The following is an 18,191-nucleotide window of genomic DNA, read 5'->3' as shown; positions in this document are numbered from 1 at the left end:
ATATATGCTGCATCCGTTTTATTCCTATTTGTGAGTGAATCCCGCACGTCCCCAGTGCACAGTGGTATATCCTGTTTGAGGCTTTGCATGAAATCTAGTTAGCCTTATTTGCAAGTATTAATGTCACCCAAATAGAAGACTGAAAGTAAGAAGTGTTTACCAGAACAATCTCTGGTAAACCATGGCCTGATCTATAGAAGTGGAAGATGCATGCAATAAATCTTACTGATTCAATTTCAGCTCTGGGTCAAGGAGGCTGGAATTCTTGACATACTTTCCTGTGAGTAATCCCCACTGAACACAGTGAGACTAATTTCTGAGTAAGCATTGGAATGCACCACGAATTAGATCTATTTAGTGCTGCTGCTGCTTCCAATAAATTAGTTCTGCAATTAATTTTTTTTTAAAAAAGGATAATCCTGCTTCCCAGAAATACTGTACTCCCAAATCAGTTTTCAAAAAAAGCAGTAAAATTGACAGGCATGTGCTAGGTAATATCACTACATTCCCTGTTTGTGGGGCACTGTAGTCCTGACTGGGTGAGCTGAATTGTGGAAAATTGATGTAAATATGATTTTGCCTTGAGTTGGACTCAATTGGCTCTTTGGATTCCTTTCTTCTATGGCTTACAGTATATTGTGAAGTTACTATGGCACTATGTTGGCAGAATCAATGAGCAGATAAGGAAGTCTAAATGAAGGTGTGAAAAGTTGGTGTAATTGCAGAATTCATTTTTACTACATTTACAATAGAGACATACTTGAGAATATTCATTGCTCTATATTTTAAGGCAGAATGGTCAGATATACAGATTTGAGTGTACAGAATGGTCATATATACAGATTTGAAGGGAAAGCATACTCTAACTTACCTAATAAAAGTTTGTTTTTATCTCTACAATCCGGCGTGTTCCAGGGATTGTTACACGAAGCCCAAGGTAACACTTGTACAAGGGATGCAAAAAGGTAGAAAAGTGTGTAGCACAATATAATATTATAATATATGGCTATTAGGACAGAGATAATCAGCATAGCAATGCCACAGCCTGAAAAAAAAGAGAGGATCAAGGATCAGGGAGGATCACAATTTAAACTACTAAAAACACATGGGCTTGTATCCAACTAGTTCATACACAGAGTAGAGCGAAATAAATGGACCTAAACTTGCCACATCCCATAATTTGTATGGGTTTACTCTGAGTAGGGCTAACATCGAATATAATCCAGAGTGAACTAAAGGATAACATTCAGGCTGCCTAGTCATATACAACATGAACACATTTTAGTTTAAATAGCATCTTATTTTTCAGGCGTTTTTTTTTTTTTACTGAAAATAGTTCAACATGCCCTGCAGCTCAAGCCTATCTATTTTTAAGTCCCACTGAATTCAGCTTGGCTTTCTCCCAAGTAAATGTTGTGCTGGAATGTAATTCATAGTGGTTAACAGAATATTTTTGTCTTGGCACAAAATCCATCTCGGGCTGCCATATAAGAGGGCAGTGGAGCTGTCACCCCATTCTTGAAGACCACATGTGATTTATTACGCTATGGGATCTACATTTAAAGGATCAAAAATAAATGCTTTCTACATTAATATCAGCACTCTTGCGTCTACAAAAATAATATTTCCATTATCTTGATTGATCTTGGATTGAATTTTTCTATGTTCCAAAGTAATATCTAATTCTGCATCATGGGATTATAATGATAAGTCATCACTCAATAAAGTCTCTTTTTTTAATGCTTTTAAAATACACTGTTTTGTTGCAATTCCCTAAGAGTGACAGAAGAGCCTGCTGGCTCAAGGCAATGACCCATCTAGCTCAGAATCCTGTTTTCACAGGGGACAATCAGATGCGTAAGATGCGTACCTTCAAGCAGGATCTGTACACCAGAGCACTCCATCCTGCATTTTCCAGCAACTGGTATTCAGGAAAAACATACTGCCTCTGACCATGGAAGCAGAGCAGAGCCATCAGGCAAGTAACCATCGATAGCCTAATGCCCTCCACCAATTTGTGCAATTATCTTTCAAAGCTTCTTCTCATTTCATGTCAGTACATTTGTCACCACCACACCAGCCAACATGAACCTTGAAACAGCTCTCCCCAGTGCTGCCTATACAAGGGAAGTGGGAAAGTACCATGCGGCATGGTATGTGCGAGATATTTAGCACTGAAGGGAAGTGCTATTTTCTTATGAGACGTATGTGACACCATAAAAGTGATGCAGCCGTGGAATGCTCTCCTCCTGCTGGGAAGTGCAGCATGGATCCACTAAAGCAGAAAAGTGCTGCATTACTACTACATCAGTCATTGCAAGGTCACCTCAAGGTCAAAGTCAGACTGCAGCGCATCAGCCACTGTTCTCTTAGCAGTGCCACACAGAGGGGAAACCGTGTCATCTCTCTTGCTTTGAACTGAAGGAAAACCATGATCTCCAAGTTAAACACACACACACACACACACACACACACACACCATGCACACAAAATGCCACAGGACAAGGCATTGTTTCTGCTCAGCTCACCTTGTAAGGCAGGGATGGCTTTCCAAACAGACACAGGTCCCTGACTAGCAAACTGCCCCAGAGAAACCTCCAGGAAGAAGATGGGGATCCCAGCCAGAGCCAACATTGTCAAATAGGGAATAAGAAATGCACCTAATGGAAGAAGAGAATACAGATCTCAGGGACAGCATGGGTGGGAAAGGGCACAGCCCTGACATTTTGTAGCTGTTCTATTTTGTGCATTGCAAAAGCACTTTAAAACCCTTCCCCCCCAAACCCCTGCAGAGCAATACCAAACGTTTTGAAACTAATGTATTTCCTGTTTAGAAACCCTTCGCAGAGATGCTTTGTCGGCAGAAAGCAGGGCTCTCTCCCTTGGGAAAGCTTTGCATGTTGGTCAGATTGGCAGAAGGTATTTTCATGCCCCATAAAACCCACAGTTATAATTACCAGGGCATATTAAAACAAAATTAGGCTGATCCTAACAATCCTTATTTTGAAGGTAAAGAAAGCAGGCTAAAGAAAACACATTGGCGCCCACTCCTAATATCTACCCAGAAGCAGCCCCACTGAACTCTGTAAGGGTTACTAAGACTGCATCCACGAGACTTCCAGTTCAAGGGGCAATCCTGTGTATACAGATGGTTGTAAATCCTATTAGATTTAGTGGAACTTAATTTCCTGGCAAATACGTGCCAGATCTGAGCCTGTGCAGGGCTGTTCCCCCTTCTAGCCACCTCGACAAAACCTGCCTTGTTCAGTTCAACCGCTCCTGACCCGCCTTCTCCTTGGGGCATATTATGGATTTGCTTCTGCACCGTGTCAAACAAGGCTGACTGTTCGGAGTGGAAATGGCTGCCAGACTTGCTGCAGGTGGTGCAGCTAATTCAATTACTACTCATAATTTCTCTCATCATCACCTACAACTGCGTCTCAGGGCTTCCTGGAGTGTGTCCTGGGGAGGGAAGTCAGCGTTGTTTTTAAGAGGGGCGGGGGAGGGGGGTGGGGATTGCGCTGGAAACAGCCGGCTCCTAATTTCAAATTTTAAAATAAATCACGTTGGGATGGCATTTATGCATTTGACAATGAAGTCTTCCAAGCAACTGTGTTCGTTACTTGTATAAAATATAGCCCGCAGCCGCTGCTGTTGACTCACATTAGGAGGGAAGCTCAGCAAACCTGGACTCCCCACGCTGAGACTGCTGTTCAGAATTCTGTTGTGAAATCGAAATCAGGAGAGCTTTGCAATGATGCCAAAAAGACAAATTATTTGCACTGGACCAGGGACTGCGCCTGCGCAAACTTGAGACGCAGCTCCTTAATCTGCTTGTTCTGTTACCCATATTTGGGAGAGATCCTCAATAAACTCGGTAGAATATATTTCTGGGTATACTGGCTTCGGATTAGGTACAATAAGTGCCTCTATGTGGTTTCTTTCGATCCCACTGAATTGGGAGCAAATTTACTGAGATCCCAAAGCAAATGTGTTCAGGATTTCAGCCCCAACCCGAATTCAGCAACAGTTTGGCTAAATGGCATGTTGGGTAAATCACGTGTATGGAATAATGGTGATTGATTAATATATATATCGGGTATTGATAAAAAAAATACACCCTGGAAACCTTGAGGTTTAGAATAATCAGAGTGGAGTCCACCACCACCACCGTTTGAAATTGAATCATAATAAACAACCACTTCTTGTAGATTTGGAGACAACCACATGTTTTTGTTTTATGTGAAGTTGAACGTTTTCTCCAAAACCGTACAATCCTGTGATTTCACTCAAAACAGAAAAAGCTCAGCGGTTGGAGCATCTGCTTCGTATGCAGAGGTCCCGCGTTCAAGCCTCGGCATCTCCAGGTGGGGCTGGGAGGAAACCCCGCCTGAACTCCTGGGTTGCTGCTGCCAGTCAGTGTAGACAATACTGAGTTAGATAGGCCAATGGTTTAGACTCAGTATGTGGCAGCTTCCTATCTTCCTAAGAAAGGTGACTTTTGTGGTGTTGGGTGTACTGACTACACCGAGACATACAAACGAGAAAAATATGTTAACATGCAGCGTTCAGCAGAAGGTGAGGAAATGCAGTTTAGGCTTAGTCCAATTAATCAGAGCGGGGAAAATATATGTACTTTTTCGCTCATGAAATTCTAATATCTGTAAGGCTGGTCTTGTTCTCTCTGTATGTAATATATGAGTTGGAAAGGAAATCGCTAAACTCCGATAGTAATTAAAGCAACGTCGAGATTAATGGCAATAATGCACTATGAGAAAGCTGGATTGTTTTAAATGCACATTCTACTATTTTCGTTTGTGGTTGTGAGAGGTATGTTACATCTCTTTCATTTCTGAACGGGGGGGGGGAATCATTTTGTTTTAGGCGTTGTCTAATTCTAATAAATGAAAATATTTTTATCTTTGTGGTTTCCCAGTTTGGATGTTGCCCCCCCCCCTTTTACTGTAGTCACAACTGGTGGGAAAATATTTCCAAATTAGGGTTTGTTTGTTTTCCATAAAGTAAGAAGGTTCGGTGGACGGGACTGGTAACAATTCTCACGCAGTTTTTCGGGGCTTGATTGCCGTATCAACTATATTTTGTTTTATTTTTCAGAGAGGTCGGTAGAAAGCTTTACTGTCTCTTCACTTTCCAGACTCTAGTCCCTAATCCATTGCCTGTTTATTTTGAAGTTCCCAAAAGAAGGAAGAAAAGCTGTTTGGGGAGGACAATTTGGAGGGAACAAATAGTCGGAAGGGAAAGGGCTAAGGCAACAGACACTTCTTCGCCCCCTCCGCTCAAATTGGCAGCCCCCCCTTGATGCATTTCAGTTTAAAGGGGGCGTCGGGAGACCTTGCACCTCTAACGTGCAGTTTGGGCCCCAAAGGGTCCCATTAGTTCAAGAGAGCTGGTTTCTGAATGACTGCGTCGAATTGCAACCGTGATCATCTGCATGCAGACTCTTTCCGAAGGATTTGCTGCGAAAATCTGCTCTCGCTTGCTTTGCTCTTTGAAATGATTGCCTCGTGATTGCCTCGCTCCCTTTACTTCGAGGTAGTCACCCCGAAACATTTGGAAGAATAAAAGGTTGGGAGATCTCCAACGCTTGTTTACTCAGAAGCAAGTCTCTCTAAACTCAGCTGGGTGCACAGCTGGAAGATCGCAGCCGATCCTAAGCATGCATATTTGGAAGCAGATGTCATCGTTTCAAAAGAGATCCATCCAGGACTCATTCAGTCCTTTTATGTTTTGTTTATGTATACTGTACATTCTGTTAGGTTTCGCCAAGGTCAGTTTCAGCAGTGGCGGCGGCGGAGCTTCACTGCAGACCTTAAACCAAACGATTTGCTTTTAACTGATAACATAGAATCGCACACTTGTCGTCCGCATCGGGTGGAATAAAGACCTTACTTCGGGTCACTAATGCGGATTAGAATTTACTTCACCCGCAAACATGTCTTGGAGTCTATTTTGTTCATTTTTCACGCAACGCAGATTATAGGATAGGGGCGTGATACGGGGTGCTTAATGGGTACTTCTAACATAAGGTGAAGTAACCTTTCCTATGAACACCAAGATCAAGAGATAGTCACGCTTTTAAACCCAGGGGCATCGATTTCTCTGGCTGCTCCGGTTTTCTAGAACAGGGCTTGCGGGTTTCCGACGATGGATAGCTTCTGACCCCGCCCCCTGCCCCGCCCCTTTCCCCCTCGCCATCAGCAGCACCCACCCCTTTGCTTCTAAGGCACTGGCTGAAAGCCCGATCCAGAAACCAGAGGGAGTGGGGAAGCTCGAATTTAAGCTGACTGAGGAAGCAGTTTACGTTCAAGCTCAGCGCTCCGTTTAACCCGGCTGGTGGATCAAAGGCCCCAGCGCTACCCCTTTCTGAGCTGCAGGGTGTAAAAAGAGAGGAAAATCCATACCTCCCCCATTCTTAAAGGCCAGGTACGGGAACCTCCAGACATTGCCCAGCCCTACTGCATAACCCACCATGGAGAGGATGAAGTCCAGCTTGCTAGACCAGTTTCCCCGGGCTTTATTTTCGTCCCCTTCATCCTCCTCCTCCGGCTGGAGGGAGACAGAAACAAAAACACAATTACATCGACGCGATAGCACACAACGAGTTCACATGCGGAATGTCTGAGCTGCCATCCCTAAGCAAACTGTACCGCAGTAGTTGCAGTAGTAATTAGTTTGATAATTATATACATAATAATAGATTATTATTATTATTATTCATCAGTCCATACCATAAACATAAATTGCAGCGTTAACGTCTATTGGAGCAAGAAAATACAGAGGTCTTATGTTTAGGGGACCCTTGAGAGCTACAGCATTTAATCGTGGCGTGGGGAAAGAATGAACTGAAAATGTCCTCTAGGAAAGTTAGAGGTGATTCACTCCCACAGGTACTTCGCTGGGAATCTTAGGACTCGCTGATCTGCTGTTGGCTCAGTCACAAAACAAGAGAAAGCCCCAGGCACTTTTAAGTCCCATTGGCAGAGTTATGTATGTGTTTAAATCTCTCCTTGTTGAAATCGATGAGAGCTTAACAGTGACTTCTGATCACGTCCTCCTCCGAGTTTGAGGTCATAAGAAGATCCCTGGCCAGCTTCCCTGCCTGCACCCCCCACGAGTGAATGTGGAAGGCAAACTCCAGTGGTATTTGGAGCAAACCTGCCCTGGGCCTGGCGCGCATCATCACCCTTTTAATGGGGGCAGGAATGGGAAGAAGTCTAGAACAAAAGCGGAAAACCTGACAGTGCCTAAGGCGAGACCGAGATGCGCCGAGGGACCCACTTCAAGGCTTCATGCGGCTGAGTTAAGCAGTAAGCGATTGGGAGAGGCGAGCTGGCGCCGTAATGACTCGCGCCGACTGTCTGCTGCGCACAGCGCTTTGGGGAGCATTTGCCCGGGGCGCGTGAACTGTCCCCCTGGTCGTTTGCCATCCCTCAACCCCCAGTTACCACACGGTCCATTCTCCCTCCAGTCACTGCTTAGGGAAAGAAGAGCAGCGAGGCGGGAATGGGGCTGTGTGTGTGTGTGTGTGAGAGAGAGAGAGAGAGAGAGAGAGAGAGAGAGGCGCTTGAACTTACTGAAGAGCTAAAGAAAGCGGGAAAAGAGGCCTTTGGCGAGGAGAAGCGCCGGTTTGGAGCTGGTCTGGGGCTACACAGCTTCAGTCATACACAGGGACGACGCTTCGGTGGAGGGGCTCGGCCGAGGGGAGGAGGCAAAGCATTTTTCGGGGGGAATGTCCTCCTGTGGACCACTTGAAGGCACTGGCGACGCTACCAGACCCAACTCGGGGCTTGGTGAACCCGAACGGGAGCGCGAGGTGATGGAAGTTCAGCCTAACTAAACTCGCCACACGCGCGCGCGCCGCTGGGGAAGGTCCCGAAGTCCTAAGAAAAGTCTGTCCTGAGGAGAAGGAGGAGGAGATTCCGGCTTCCTCAGCTTCGCTGGGCTGCAGCAGCAAGCGCGTCATGACGCACGACCTGCGCGCTGGCCTTTGGTTCGACCCGTCAGGGCTGAGTGGCCGCCATTGTCTTCTTCCAGGCCTACGCCGCCCCAGGGCCTTGGATGTCCCCTGTCCGCAAGGCAAAGTCCCTCTGTCACTGAAGGGCTGACAGTTTCCCTTTCTGGACGAAGGGCCGAGGCGAGGGATCTTCGCCCCCGTTAAATATTGGGAGGCGGGGCAGCTTCCCTAAGTTGATGGGCATTTGCCATTCAAATACTGGGCGTGCACCGTGTCATGTGATCGATTACCTCCCCCCTCGCCAATATTTTGTTCAAATTGGCGCCCTTGAGCCCAGCGGTTCATCGGGACTGCGGGGAGAAAGGATGAAGGTTTTCTTCCCCACGGACCCGATCCTGCCCCGTCCCATGAACACAACACCCGCGCCCGGCTTGGCAGATACAGCGTGATCAAAGCGGTGCGCCGATTATCGAAATAAAATAGATCAGATGTAATAAAAGTTGCGGCCCTGAAATGTAAACTCCGCCGCGACTGAGGGCGAATGATTCCTTGGCTTGAGCTTAACTGGAGCCGGTGTGGTGTAGTGTAGTGGTTAGAGCAGTGTTTCCCAACCTTTTTTGGCCATGCCCCACCTAAGCATCTCTAAAATCTTGATTGCCCCTCCCATATAATTCTTATTATTCAAAAAGTGAATTCACGTGGAGGAAGCCATTAACTTGGTCTAAACATTCTCGAATTGCCCCCCCCCCTAAAAATCAAATTGCCTCCCTGTGGAGGTGTGCCCCATGTTGGGAACCACGGGGTTAGAGCGTCCGGCTTCGATCTGGGAGACCAGGCTTCGAATCCCCGACCTTGGGCCGAACATTATCGCTCCAAACTAACCTCATGGGGTTGCTGTGTGAGGAGAAAATAGAGAGGGAAAGAAGCAAATACGCCAACTTGAGGTGCTTGGAGGAAAAGCGGAAGATAAATTTAATTTTAAAAGTGTACTAACTCAGTTCCTTTTTTCTTTAGTTGGACACCAGTTTGCATTGTAGGGAGGGCAAAGAGGACACTGTGTCAAACTGTAGATTATTCGGAAACGGATTAAAATACCCAGTTTCTCGTGGGTAGCAGGAATCAAATCGCAAGAATAAACAAAAAATGCACCGCGGGGACTGAATCTTCAGATTTGCTCGCTACTTAGGCAACGTGGTCCACCACATGCAGCTGAGCCCACAAATGAACCATCTCGATCTAACTCAGCGGAATTTCTGAAACGTAACCCAATGTAGTTCTTCTGCGCCCTGACACTTAGATCGTTTTAAATCGTAGTGATGAAACTTAATTGTGCTAAGTGGGCGGATATATCTGTCCTTCACTCGAGAGCATGTGATAACGGCATTCTGAAAAGTGAGCACATTTGCGTTTGATAGCTTCTCACGCTTCAACCGTAACCTTCGCTGGTTATAATGTGCAGTCGAATCCGGTTTTGCAAACCACAATGATGTACATGGCCTTAACTGCACATCTTAAGCCCACGGGGAGCCAACCACATAATCTGATGTCTTTGCACTTGTACTGCTCACGAGGGAGCAGTAGGATGCTGTCCTCACGACCAGAAAAGCAGTCAAACGGACACCTTAACCAAGACTATAGATGCGCTGATGCGGATTGTGTGAATGCGGACGGGAGGGCGCAGCATGCTCTTCTCCGCACCAACCCTTCAGAGCGGAGAAAGACAGCGCTGCCTCTAGCGGTGGACGCCTCTGTATCTTAGCAGAGGCCACTGTCTTGCCAGGGTACCAGGTGCGCGCTTTCACCAGCCCGGCCCCATTTCTACATCACACCGCAGTGCCCGGGACTTGCTCACTGACCCCGAGTGACGATTGAACTGTCTGAGATGGAGTGATTGATCACAGAGCCCGGGCCCAGTGGGGCTTCGAGCAGAGGGCCTGCTACGGTTGGCTCTTTGCTTGGGTGGTTTTTTGTTGTTCGCTTTGATTGCCTTCCCCGTTTGCTCGACAGGCAAGAGCGCTCCCCAAGGGTCCCTTTTGGACAGCGGCGCTGGGGACGCTCAGAGCCGGGAAGGAAGAGTGAACTTTGGCAAACTGGAGTCGCAGCTACAAATGCTCCTCTGAGGGGGAGGGGGACTCTTCTCGCGCACGTGCCAGAGAGAGAAAAAGAGATCGGGTTAATTAGGTTAATCAGCTATGAATAGCGCTCAGACAAAGCGGTGCGAGGTAATGAGTATTTTTCGATTGGAGGTGGCAGGTCCCGCCGCAGCAAACGACAAGAGGCCAATGGGACTTAATCCTTTTTTGTTATGGTTTCTCTCTGCCAAGCTAGCTAGAGATACATAATCACAGAAGTAGGTGGAAATATACATACGCCCGTGTGTATTACAATTGTCATTGCCCACCAAAATCTTAGGAACGGGTCGGCTAAGAAATTAATAAATACTCATATTTGTTTGCTTTTGCGTGTCAGTTTCCCTCCCAGACTCAGGCGAATACTGAATGACTTTTTGCGCAGTTGAGTGGAAGGAAATATGTGTGCGTTGAACAGGGTAGTTACGCAGAGTCAGCCTCAGGATGTTTACTCGGAAGTAAGTCCAGCTTGTTCAATAGACTTACTCCCAAGTAAGCAACAGGGAAACATTTTAGCTAATTTCTATTTTGCCTTATAGATCGATTTCCCTTTTCGTGCTCCAGTGTCCAATAATGGCCACATATTATGATCTGTTGGAGGAGATCCACTTCCCTTCTCCTAACTGGTGCCTGAGCCCCAGGAAGGAGAGAGAAGAGTTATTTCGAGTCTGTGTGCTTAAGAGAGAAGAATAACTAGTTCATCATTGTCATCATTTCCAGACCCTCGTTTTCCTTCTTTCTGCTGCACGCAGGAGGAGGACTACTTTCAAGATTGCTCACAGCCAAGCCTAAATCTGATTTAGTATACCCGAAGTTTCTACTGGGGATGCATTTTGCGTGGGAAGTGGCATTGGTGGACATCCGCCTATGTTCAAACCACTTGTGTTAGGCGTGGGGTGGGGAAGAGAGAGAGAGGAGAGAGAGAGAGAAAGAGAGAAAGACAAGGCAGTAACGGGGAAACGACTTACCTCAGTGACCGTACGGCCAGGGAGAACAGACGTGATCCCATCTGTGCCCAAGACCACGGTGCTCTGGCTCATGTTCACCCAAGCGCCCTTGGCATTGTTTTGCTCCAGTGTGCTCTTACCAATACTTTGATTAGCTTCCCCGTCTGTGCTTTGCAACGGGGGGATTTTGCAAGGGGCAATGTGGGCCTGGAGGGTGTTCCCTGCGCTGGGGGCGTTCTTGAGAGGGAAAGGGTCTATAGAGTCTTGCACGGGGGCGAGTTTGCAGATGCCAACTTTGGTCCTCTCGGAATCATTTGCCTTGGCTTCGTCGGGTGGCAAAGTTTTGTTGTCGCTGGAGAGAGCGGTGGCGACTTTGGCCAGCTGGGACGGGACTTGGGACGGCAGGTTCTGTGGGTGCTCCGTCTCGGGACTGTTCCTTATCATCCCGGCGCTTTCCAGTGACCCAGAGGCGGCTGACTCGGGGCTGTTCACCAGCTGTTTGCTCATCTCCTTTTGACTGGCGTAATCCTGAAAGAGCAGAGGCACATTGAAAAGAGGGAAGCAAAAGCGGACCTGCCACAGGACAAGGGGCCCGTCCCTGACATAAAGTGTTTGTATTGTGGTTGCACTGCTAAAGATAATCGCGAATGCGTCGCAGCAGATTCGGTTTAGGCAGCCCTCCCCTCGCTAATCTTCATACTGTAAGCTAGAACTGCATCGGCGCCCTCAGATTCCAGTATTAGATAGATGCAATATCGCTTCCAGCTCTCTGCTTGCAAACCTCCTTGATTTTCTCATCACGACTATCGGATGCTCTTTTCTCCTAGCACCATTGTAGAAAGATTCTTTAATTTTACGCCCCATTTCCTTTCTGTCATTCAGCAATGCACACTAGCTTTGGATTGGGGGGGGGTCGGCATTCTCCCTTCGATGCAGCTAGCGAGACATAGCGAAACTCAATAATATTGGTTCCTATATTCCCCCAGTAATGATTTTTCTCAATAATTTAGTCTAATGGTGGAAAAAAGAAAAGGCCTGCAAGAAGCGTTAAAGGCACATTATCTATTACAACAAATGCTAAACTGTATTTTCTGAAATTCCAATCCTCAGCATGTTACTCAGAAGTAAATGGGATTTATTTCTCATTCAGCACAGGAAAATCCAGAGGTTTATTTTTTAGGCCGCAATACTATACTATACTATACTATACTATACTATACTATACTATACTATACTATAATTACTATACTATACTGTACTATACTTGGGAGGAAGTCTCAGTTAACACAAAATGGCTGAGTCGGCATGTATAGTATTGCATTGCTAATATTTAAGACGTCTGTACTGTACCAGTATTAAATATTGGCCACATTCTTCCAGCCTGTGTTTTAACTTTTTACATCTCTTTTTACATCTCTTAATCCTTTTGAAGGTGTGTGTTATAATAAACAACGGTGCTAACTAAAATCACACAACTTTAGAAAGTCACATTTTGCTGCCCTTAAGAGAATAACCCTTTACGACTCTGAAAAGCAAACATGTAGCCAGTTTATTGTCCGCATTTGGATTTCAGGATCGAGAACCCTCAAAACGCGCATAATTAATAACTGCAGCTTCAGAACTTCAGTAAAGAAAGCAAATTTTACTCTTGCACTGAAATACACCCACATGTTTGCATGTCCTCCCCACTTATCCTTCCGACTGCCACTTTAGTATATAGAGGAATGCGGAACGCTCTCTACACAGGAATGTGGACGTTCAGGACCCTGGACAGCGCCAACGCCTCCACTCGTCCCCTCCCCACTGCAGTCGACACTTTCCCAAGTCTAAAAGTGCGCTGCTTATGTATGTTCCACTGAGAAGCATCCTCCACTTTGTACAGTGGGGCTCACTTTCAAGGAAGTGTATTCAGGGCTGCAGGCTGAACCACATCCCCAAACTTAATTTGCAGCCACTTTTCATTTTAAGAGTAAAATACAATTTCCCCCCAGCCTAAACATTCCCAAAAGAAACAGAAAAGAGAGGGGGAAACCAAGAGCACCATCACTTACCATGTCTAAAGTAGCATCAGATAGAACCCGCAGAGGTAAAAACAGCAGCACAGGCAAAATGGGTAGACTGGGTTTTGCTCCGGCAAGACCAAAGCTTTCTATACCTCCGTGGGAAAGACTGGGTTTGCGTCAGTGCATAGCAAGGTGCCCTTCGTATGACATTTTCTTGATAATACGAGCTTGATAAATCATTACCCTTGGATTCGGATTTTAAAGGGACAACAAGAAGCCTGCGCGCCGGCTCGCTGTCACTCAGGCAGCGGTTGGGATTACGTGTTCGGTGTGACTCATTGGGGAGGGGGGATATGCTGAATAAGCCAAGCCCAACGAAAGCAGAACTTTCTTGCTGGTAATTAGAAAAAGAACATGTGAGGAACACGTCCTATTGCACCCAAAGCACAAACGCGAGCCGCGAAAGACCTCCCCGCCTCCGCCTCCCTCCTGCGAGCAAGGGCTCTACGTCTCCTTACGCTTCAAGCCAGAACCTCTGCAATGGACACACCCCATTCCACCACGTCTTTCGACTTTTTTTTTTAGACGCTTCAGCCCGTGCGCCTTCTTCTCTCTGCCTTTCAGCTGCAGGCTGGCCACGGCAGCGTTTTGATTTAATGTAACAGATCTTCAGGAAAAGGGAGGAATCTCCCCTCTCCCGGCTTCTGTCCACAAAACGCAACGGGAGACATAACACAGACGAAATCAACCCAAGCAGCTCAGCAATGTGTTAATATCCATCGAGGTCATCTTTAGGGCAGTGGGGTGAAGAGAAAAAGACATGCTGAGCATATTTGATGCGTTTAAAAAATGTTTGAGGTTGAGCAGGTAAGGAGGAACTGTTGGATCCAATCTTCGAGTGCAAAGTTGAAGCGCCCTTTGGACAACTCTGCGCATCCTAGAGAATTCCCGAGATTCTCTAAGCAGCTCTGGCTCATTGTTTCCCATGTAGCTTCGATGTGTAAGTAAAAGCTTTAGTTACAGAACAGCAGCCGTAAAAAGAACACGATTATAATTTTTGCACGCTTCCCAAACTGGACAGTACAGGGTACATGCTGCGATCCTAACCAGTCACTCTTATGAGGAAACAATTTCCCTTATAATCAATGCAGCATTATTTCAAGCAAACGCATTTAGGATCAGCGTGAGTTTTGAACATATATGTACTCACGTATAGTGGCCTTGTGCACATTGTGGAAAATAATATTTCACCCGCCTTTTATATATCTCTGTGTATAAAATTATGAAATGCACACTTGCAATTTAAGAATGCAAGCAATGTCCTGCTTCGTTTGATGCCCTTCAGATGTCTAGCACGGATTCCAACTGAAGACATTGGCAAACTTCTATTAACACACATTATCTCAGAGCTGAAGCATCAGGTATACTACCAAAAAGTTGGGCCGGCAGCTCTCTTGGCCTTTTAGGAGTCGGGCACACTTGGGACTCAACCGCACTGAACACAGTAGGACTTATTTCCGAAGGCACTGCTGTGTGCTTAAAAGAAAATAAAAATCGTGAATCAAAACATACGATTAAAAAAAAAATTAAGAAAAATGTGGCCCGCTCACGCATATACACCGGTGGTGGTGGGACTATTTATCAGAACATAAATAAAATAATTTGTATCTTACTTTGAAATGTTTTCCTTACTGTGTTTCTTACAGCGCAGTCTTGTACTCACTCAGAAGTGCGTTCAGTGGGGCTTACTTCTAGGTAAGAGTGTATCGTTAATCCCATTGAATCCAATGTTATTTGAGTAGACATGACAGAGTCACGCTGTTGATAGCTTAACTACTATTATCCTATTTAAATAAACGCCATTTAAAAGTACCAAACTGTAGCTGAATCGTGGCCAAGGTTTCGATTCAATTGCAGATACAGCTGTGGGTTATAGAACAGATTTGTTTTTTACTCTTGGTGTCACCCAGACCCCCCCCCCAAATTAGAGTAATCCCTTTAAAATACATGAACTAAATTAAAAGAGACAAACCATCCATCTTAAAGGACTAGTGTTGTTTGTCACAGTTTCACTGTCCGGAGCAGGAGACTTCAATAAATAAGGTAGGGTTCGAACTACAGGAATCTGCTCATAAATTTCTGGCCATTTTAGCGCACTGTTAATTTATTAAATTTGAAAGTGGAACAATAAAGTAGTAACAACAACCGGACATCTTTGTCTCCAGTGAAAAACACACTAGCAGAATTTTGTTAGCCACGTCGATGAATTGGAAGTGGAAATTCACATAACTGCAAATGGGTGATTAACTAAGTGAACTAGGCAAAACAAAACAAAAATTCCTTCCAGTAGCACCTTAAAGACCAACTAAGTTAGTTCTTGGTATGAGCTTTCGTGTACATGCACACTTACACGAAAGCTCATACCAAGAACTAACTTAGTTGGTCTTTAAGGTGCTACTGGAAGGAATTTTGTTTTGTTTTGACTATGGCAGACCAACACGGCTACCTATCTGTAAGTGAACTAGGAAGAGAGTTACAGGGTGTTTTCCAAGCTCATAACATTTCCCTTTTCAGAGCTTCCTCCCGCCCCTCTCTCACACACTTTTACCGAAGTCATTAGAAGTTGGCTGAAGAATAATATAGAGCTAGTTTTCCTATGCAAGAAGATCTCGGTAGTGGTTAAATTACACCCCCAGAACCTCCCCTCTCTCAGTATTCTCAAAACTAATCTTCGCAGCGCCCAAACTCACCCAACTACAATGCGCTGGTTCCACAAGAGAACCAAAGCAAGGAATGGTTGTAGCGCTTAAAGAAATGTACCGGTAAATGGAAATAGATTCATTTTGTCTCCAATGTAATCTAATTAGCTTTCATTTGTGCGGAGACATCCAGTGTATTATTCATCAGATTATTTTCTACACGAGGAAGAGTTAACGGGGAGTAGCCCAAGCCCCTTTCTCCGCACTCTCTAAGGTGGTCCAATGCGCGTCTACTGGCGTCATATTTAATAAAGCGGACATCAGGCGCCAACAATTTCGTACTCATTGATCTTCTTGATTTGAAGGGATGTTATAAATAGCTAAACCTAGTAAGCGCTCCTTCCCCTTCTTTAACTCTCCACAACCTTTGCCCGTTGCTCATCAGCTCCCCCCTCCCTCTTTATTTAAACCTTTCTTCCTTTTGAGGGCAAGAAGGGCGGGCAACTGCGTTGCCGAGGGGGGCCTGGAACTCGCGTCATCCCAGCCCGCTGCAGAGAGGAGTTTCAGAGCAAAGACCGCGGCAAGAAGGACTCTCAACGCTTGGTCTGTGCTCAAAACGCCTCCTGCGTCCAGGGAGCCTTTTGTTTCCGCGTTGCTGCAGAGCGAAGAGGGCTGCCTATCTGGGATTTGCCTCTTTCCAGTCAAGTTCACGAGCGGGACTGTCCGCAACGGGAGTTAGAGGAGGAGGAGCAGCAGCAGCAGAGATTTAGGGACTGGCGCATCAGTGACTCAGAATCCTGCGGATTTAAACCGAAGCACTTGAAGTTTGAAGCGCACGGCGTAAATTCCTGCAAACAAAAGCGAGTCAAAGTCGTGCTGTTTTGCTACCACCGAAGGAGGCGTCTAGGTCTGCACGAGCCCATCCGATACACAGGGGAGCAGCAAAACCAGGACTGGAGCCTTTCCCTTTGCACCCCTCGCCACAGCCGCAGTTGCGCCTCGAAGAGGAGAGAGCAATCTGTACATGCTCTTTGGTGCAGTGGAGGCGGGTAGAAGTGGGAGAAGGGGAGACGGCGGCTAGAGGGCCAATTTCGAGTAAACTCTGCGTCCCAGCTACAAAGTGTCAATTTCCACCTTTTTTATTAAATATTTTTTTTTTACAAAAGTGTGTGCAATGTCTCTCTCGTATTTTTATTTCCCATGCAACATTTTTACAAACCAGTTTCATTTGTTGAGACATTAGGAAGAAAAGGGGAAAAGAGGTGGAGGGGGGCTATTTTTTTTTTAACCCTCGTGGGACGGACGGTTTTCTTTTTTTATTGCAGGGCTAGATAGATCTCCGTGCCAGCTTGAAAGGGTCCTGGCCTGGAAATGAGTGGGAAGCGGGTGGACTACCTCTCCATATAGTCTACGTCGCTTAAAAAATCCCTCCACACACTTATGGCAGATCTGCACCAACACTGCTGGTATTTCTTTCCTCTTTGTTAACAGGGAGCTAGAAAGAGCATGGGAAGTTGGCCAATGAAGCAGCAGTGGCTTTGTGCTGTGAAGGCAACCCTGTACAGACTGCTTATAGAAATTCTGGCTGAAAGTTGGCCACCATGGGAGGCAGGTTCCTGGAAGAGATGGGTGCTGCTTCTGTTTTGATGACATGAAGAGGGTCAGAGATCCTCCTTAGAAGAAAAGAGGCAGCCAAAAAAATAAAATAAAATAATTCAATCCCTGCCTTCAGTGTCTATTTGGCTGATGTTCAATGTTTTCATTTCTTTGTGCCTTTAGAATTCCCAGAATTTGGGTCCAGAATTGGAACCTTGATGCTGCAGCCTTCCTGAAACTGGGTGAATATGATAATACACCTGGATGGGAAACCACACTGGGAGGCCTACTTAAGAGAAAATATTTGAAATAAGAGTAAGAATTTGACCTGGACACTTGAAATTCATGGGACTCAGACATCACACTTCCTAAGGTTAAATATACAGTTCTTCTCCAGCATTCAGGAAGACCCTTTTCCATATACCCTTGTTAGAAAGCACTCCTTCCTTTGAATCTACCTTTTGTTTTTATGTTAAAATTCCAGATATCTGCAATTAATTAAGGGGGGAGGGAGTGAAGGATGCCAGAGAATGGACTGAGGGTTTCAGTAGTCACAAGGTTGCGAGGATTAAATGAGGGAGAGGAGAACCATCTGCAGTATAACATCTTAAACTCATTGAATAATAAAAAAGGGATATAAATGCAATAAGTGTTAAATATTGTCTGGATGCAAGGGCTACCCACAGATATACAGCAGTTCTACCTATTGCAAAACAGTGGAAGGATGAATCTGGATTGCAAGCTTGTCAGAGGCCAGATCTACCCAGGCCTCTCTACCACTGAATCACCAGATTTCCCATAAATGGCACATCTGTTAGTTGATGCTAGTTATATTTGTTTGT

The 18,191-nt window shown here is 45.6% G+C and overlaps 1 protein-coding gene across 1 annotated transcript in view; it reads right to left on the bottom strand.

The window, feature by feature from the left end:
- Positions 1-18,191, bottom strand: part of SLC6A5 (solute carrier family 6 member 5) — an 86,513-nt gene that overhangs the window by 58,464 nt on the left and 9,858 nt on the right. The window contains exons 2-5 of the mRNA XM_083750206.1: positions 11,073-11,579; positions 6,423-6,567; positions 2,529-2,660; positions 872-1,045 (exon numbers count right to left, since the gene is read on the bottom strand). Coding sequence (XP_083606332.1) covers positions 872-1,045; positions 2,529-2,660; positions 6,423-6,567; positions 11,073-11,579 — 958 coding nt within the window. The remainder of the gene's footprint in view (positions 1-871; positions 1,046-2,528; positions 2,661-6,422; positions 6,568-11,072; positions 11,580-18,191) is intronic.

Source organism: Podarcis gaigeae (genome assembly GCF_964106915.1).
Source record: "Podarcis gaigeae genome assembly, chromosome: 1".
Lineage (NCBI taxonomy): Eukaryota > Metazoa > Chordata > Lepidosauria > Squamata > Lacertidae > Podarcis > Podarcis gaigeae.
The sequence above is the reverse complement of the archived record's forward strand: the minus strand, read 5'-3'. Positions and strand labels throughout refer to the sequence as shown.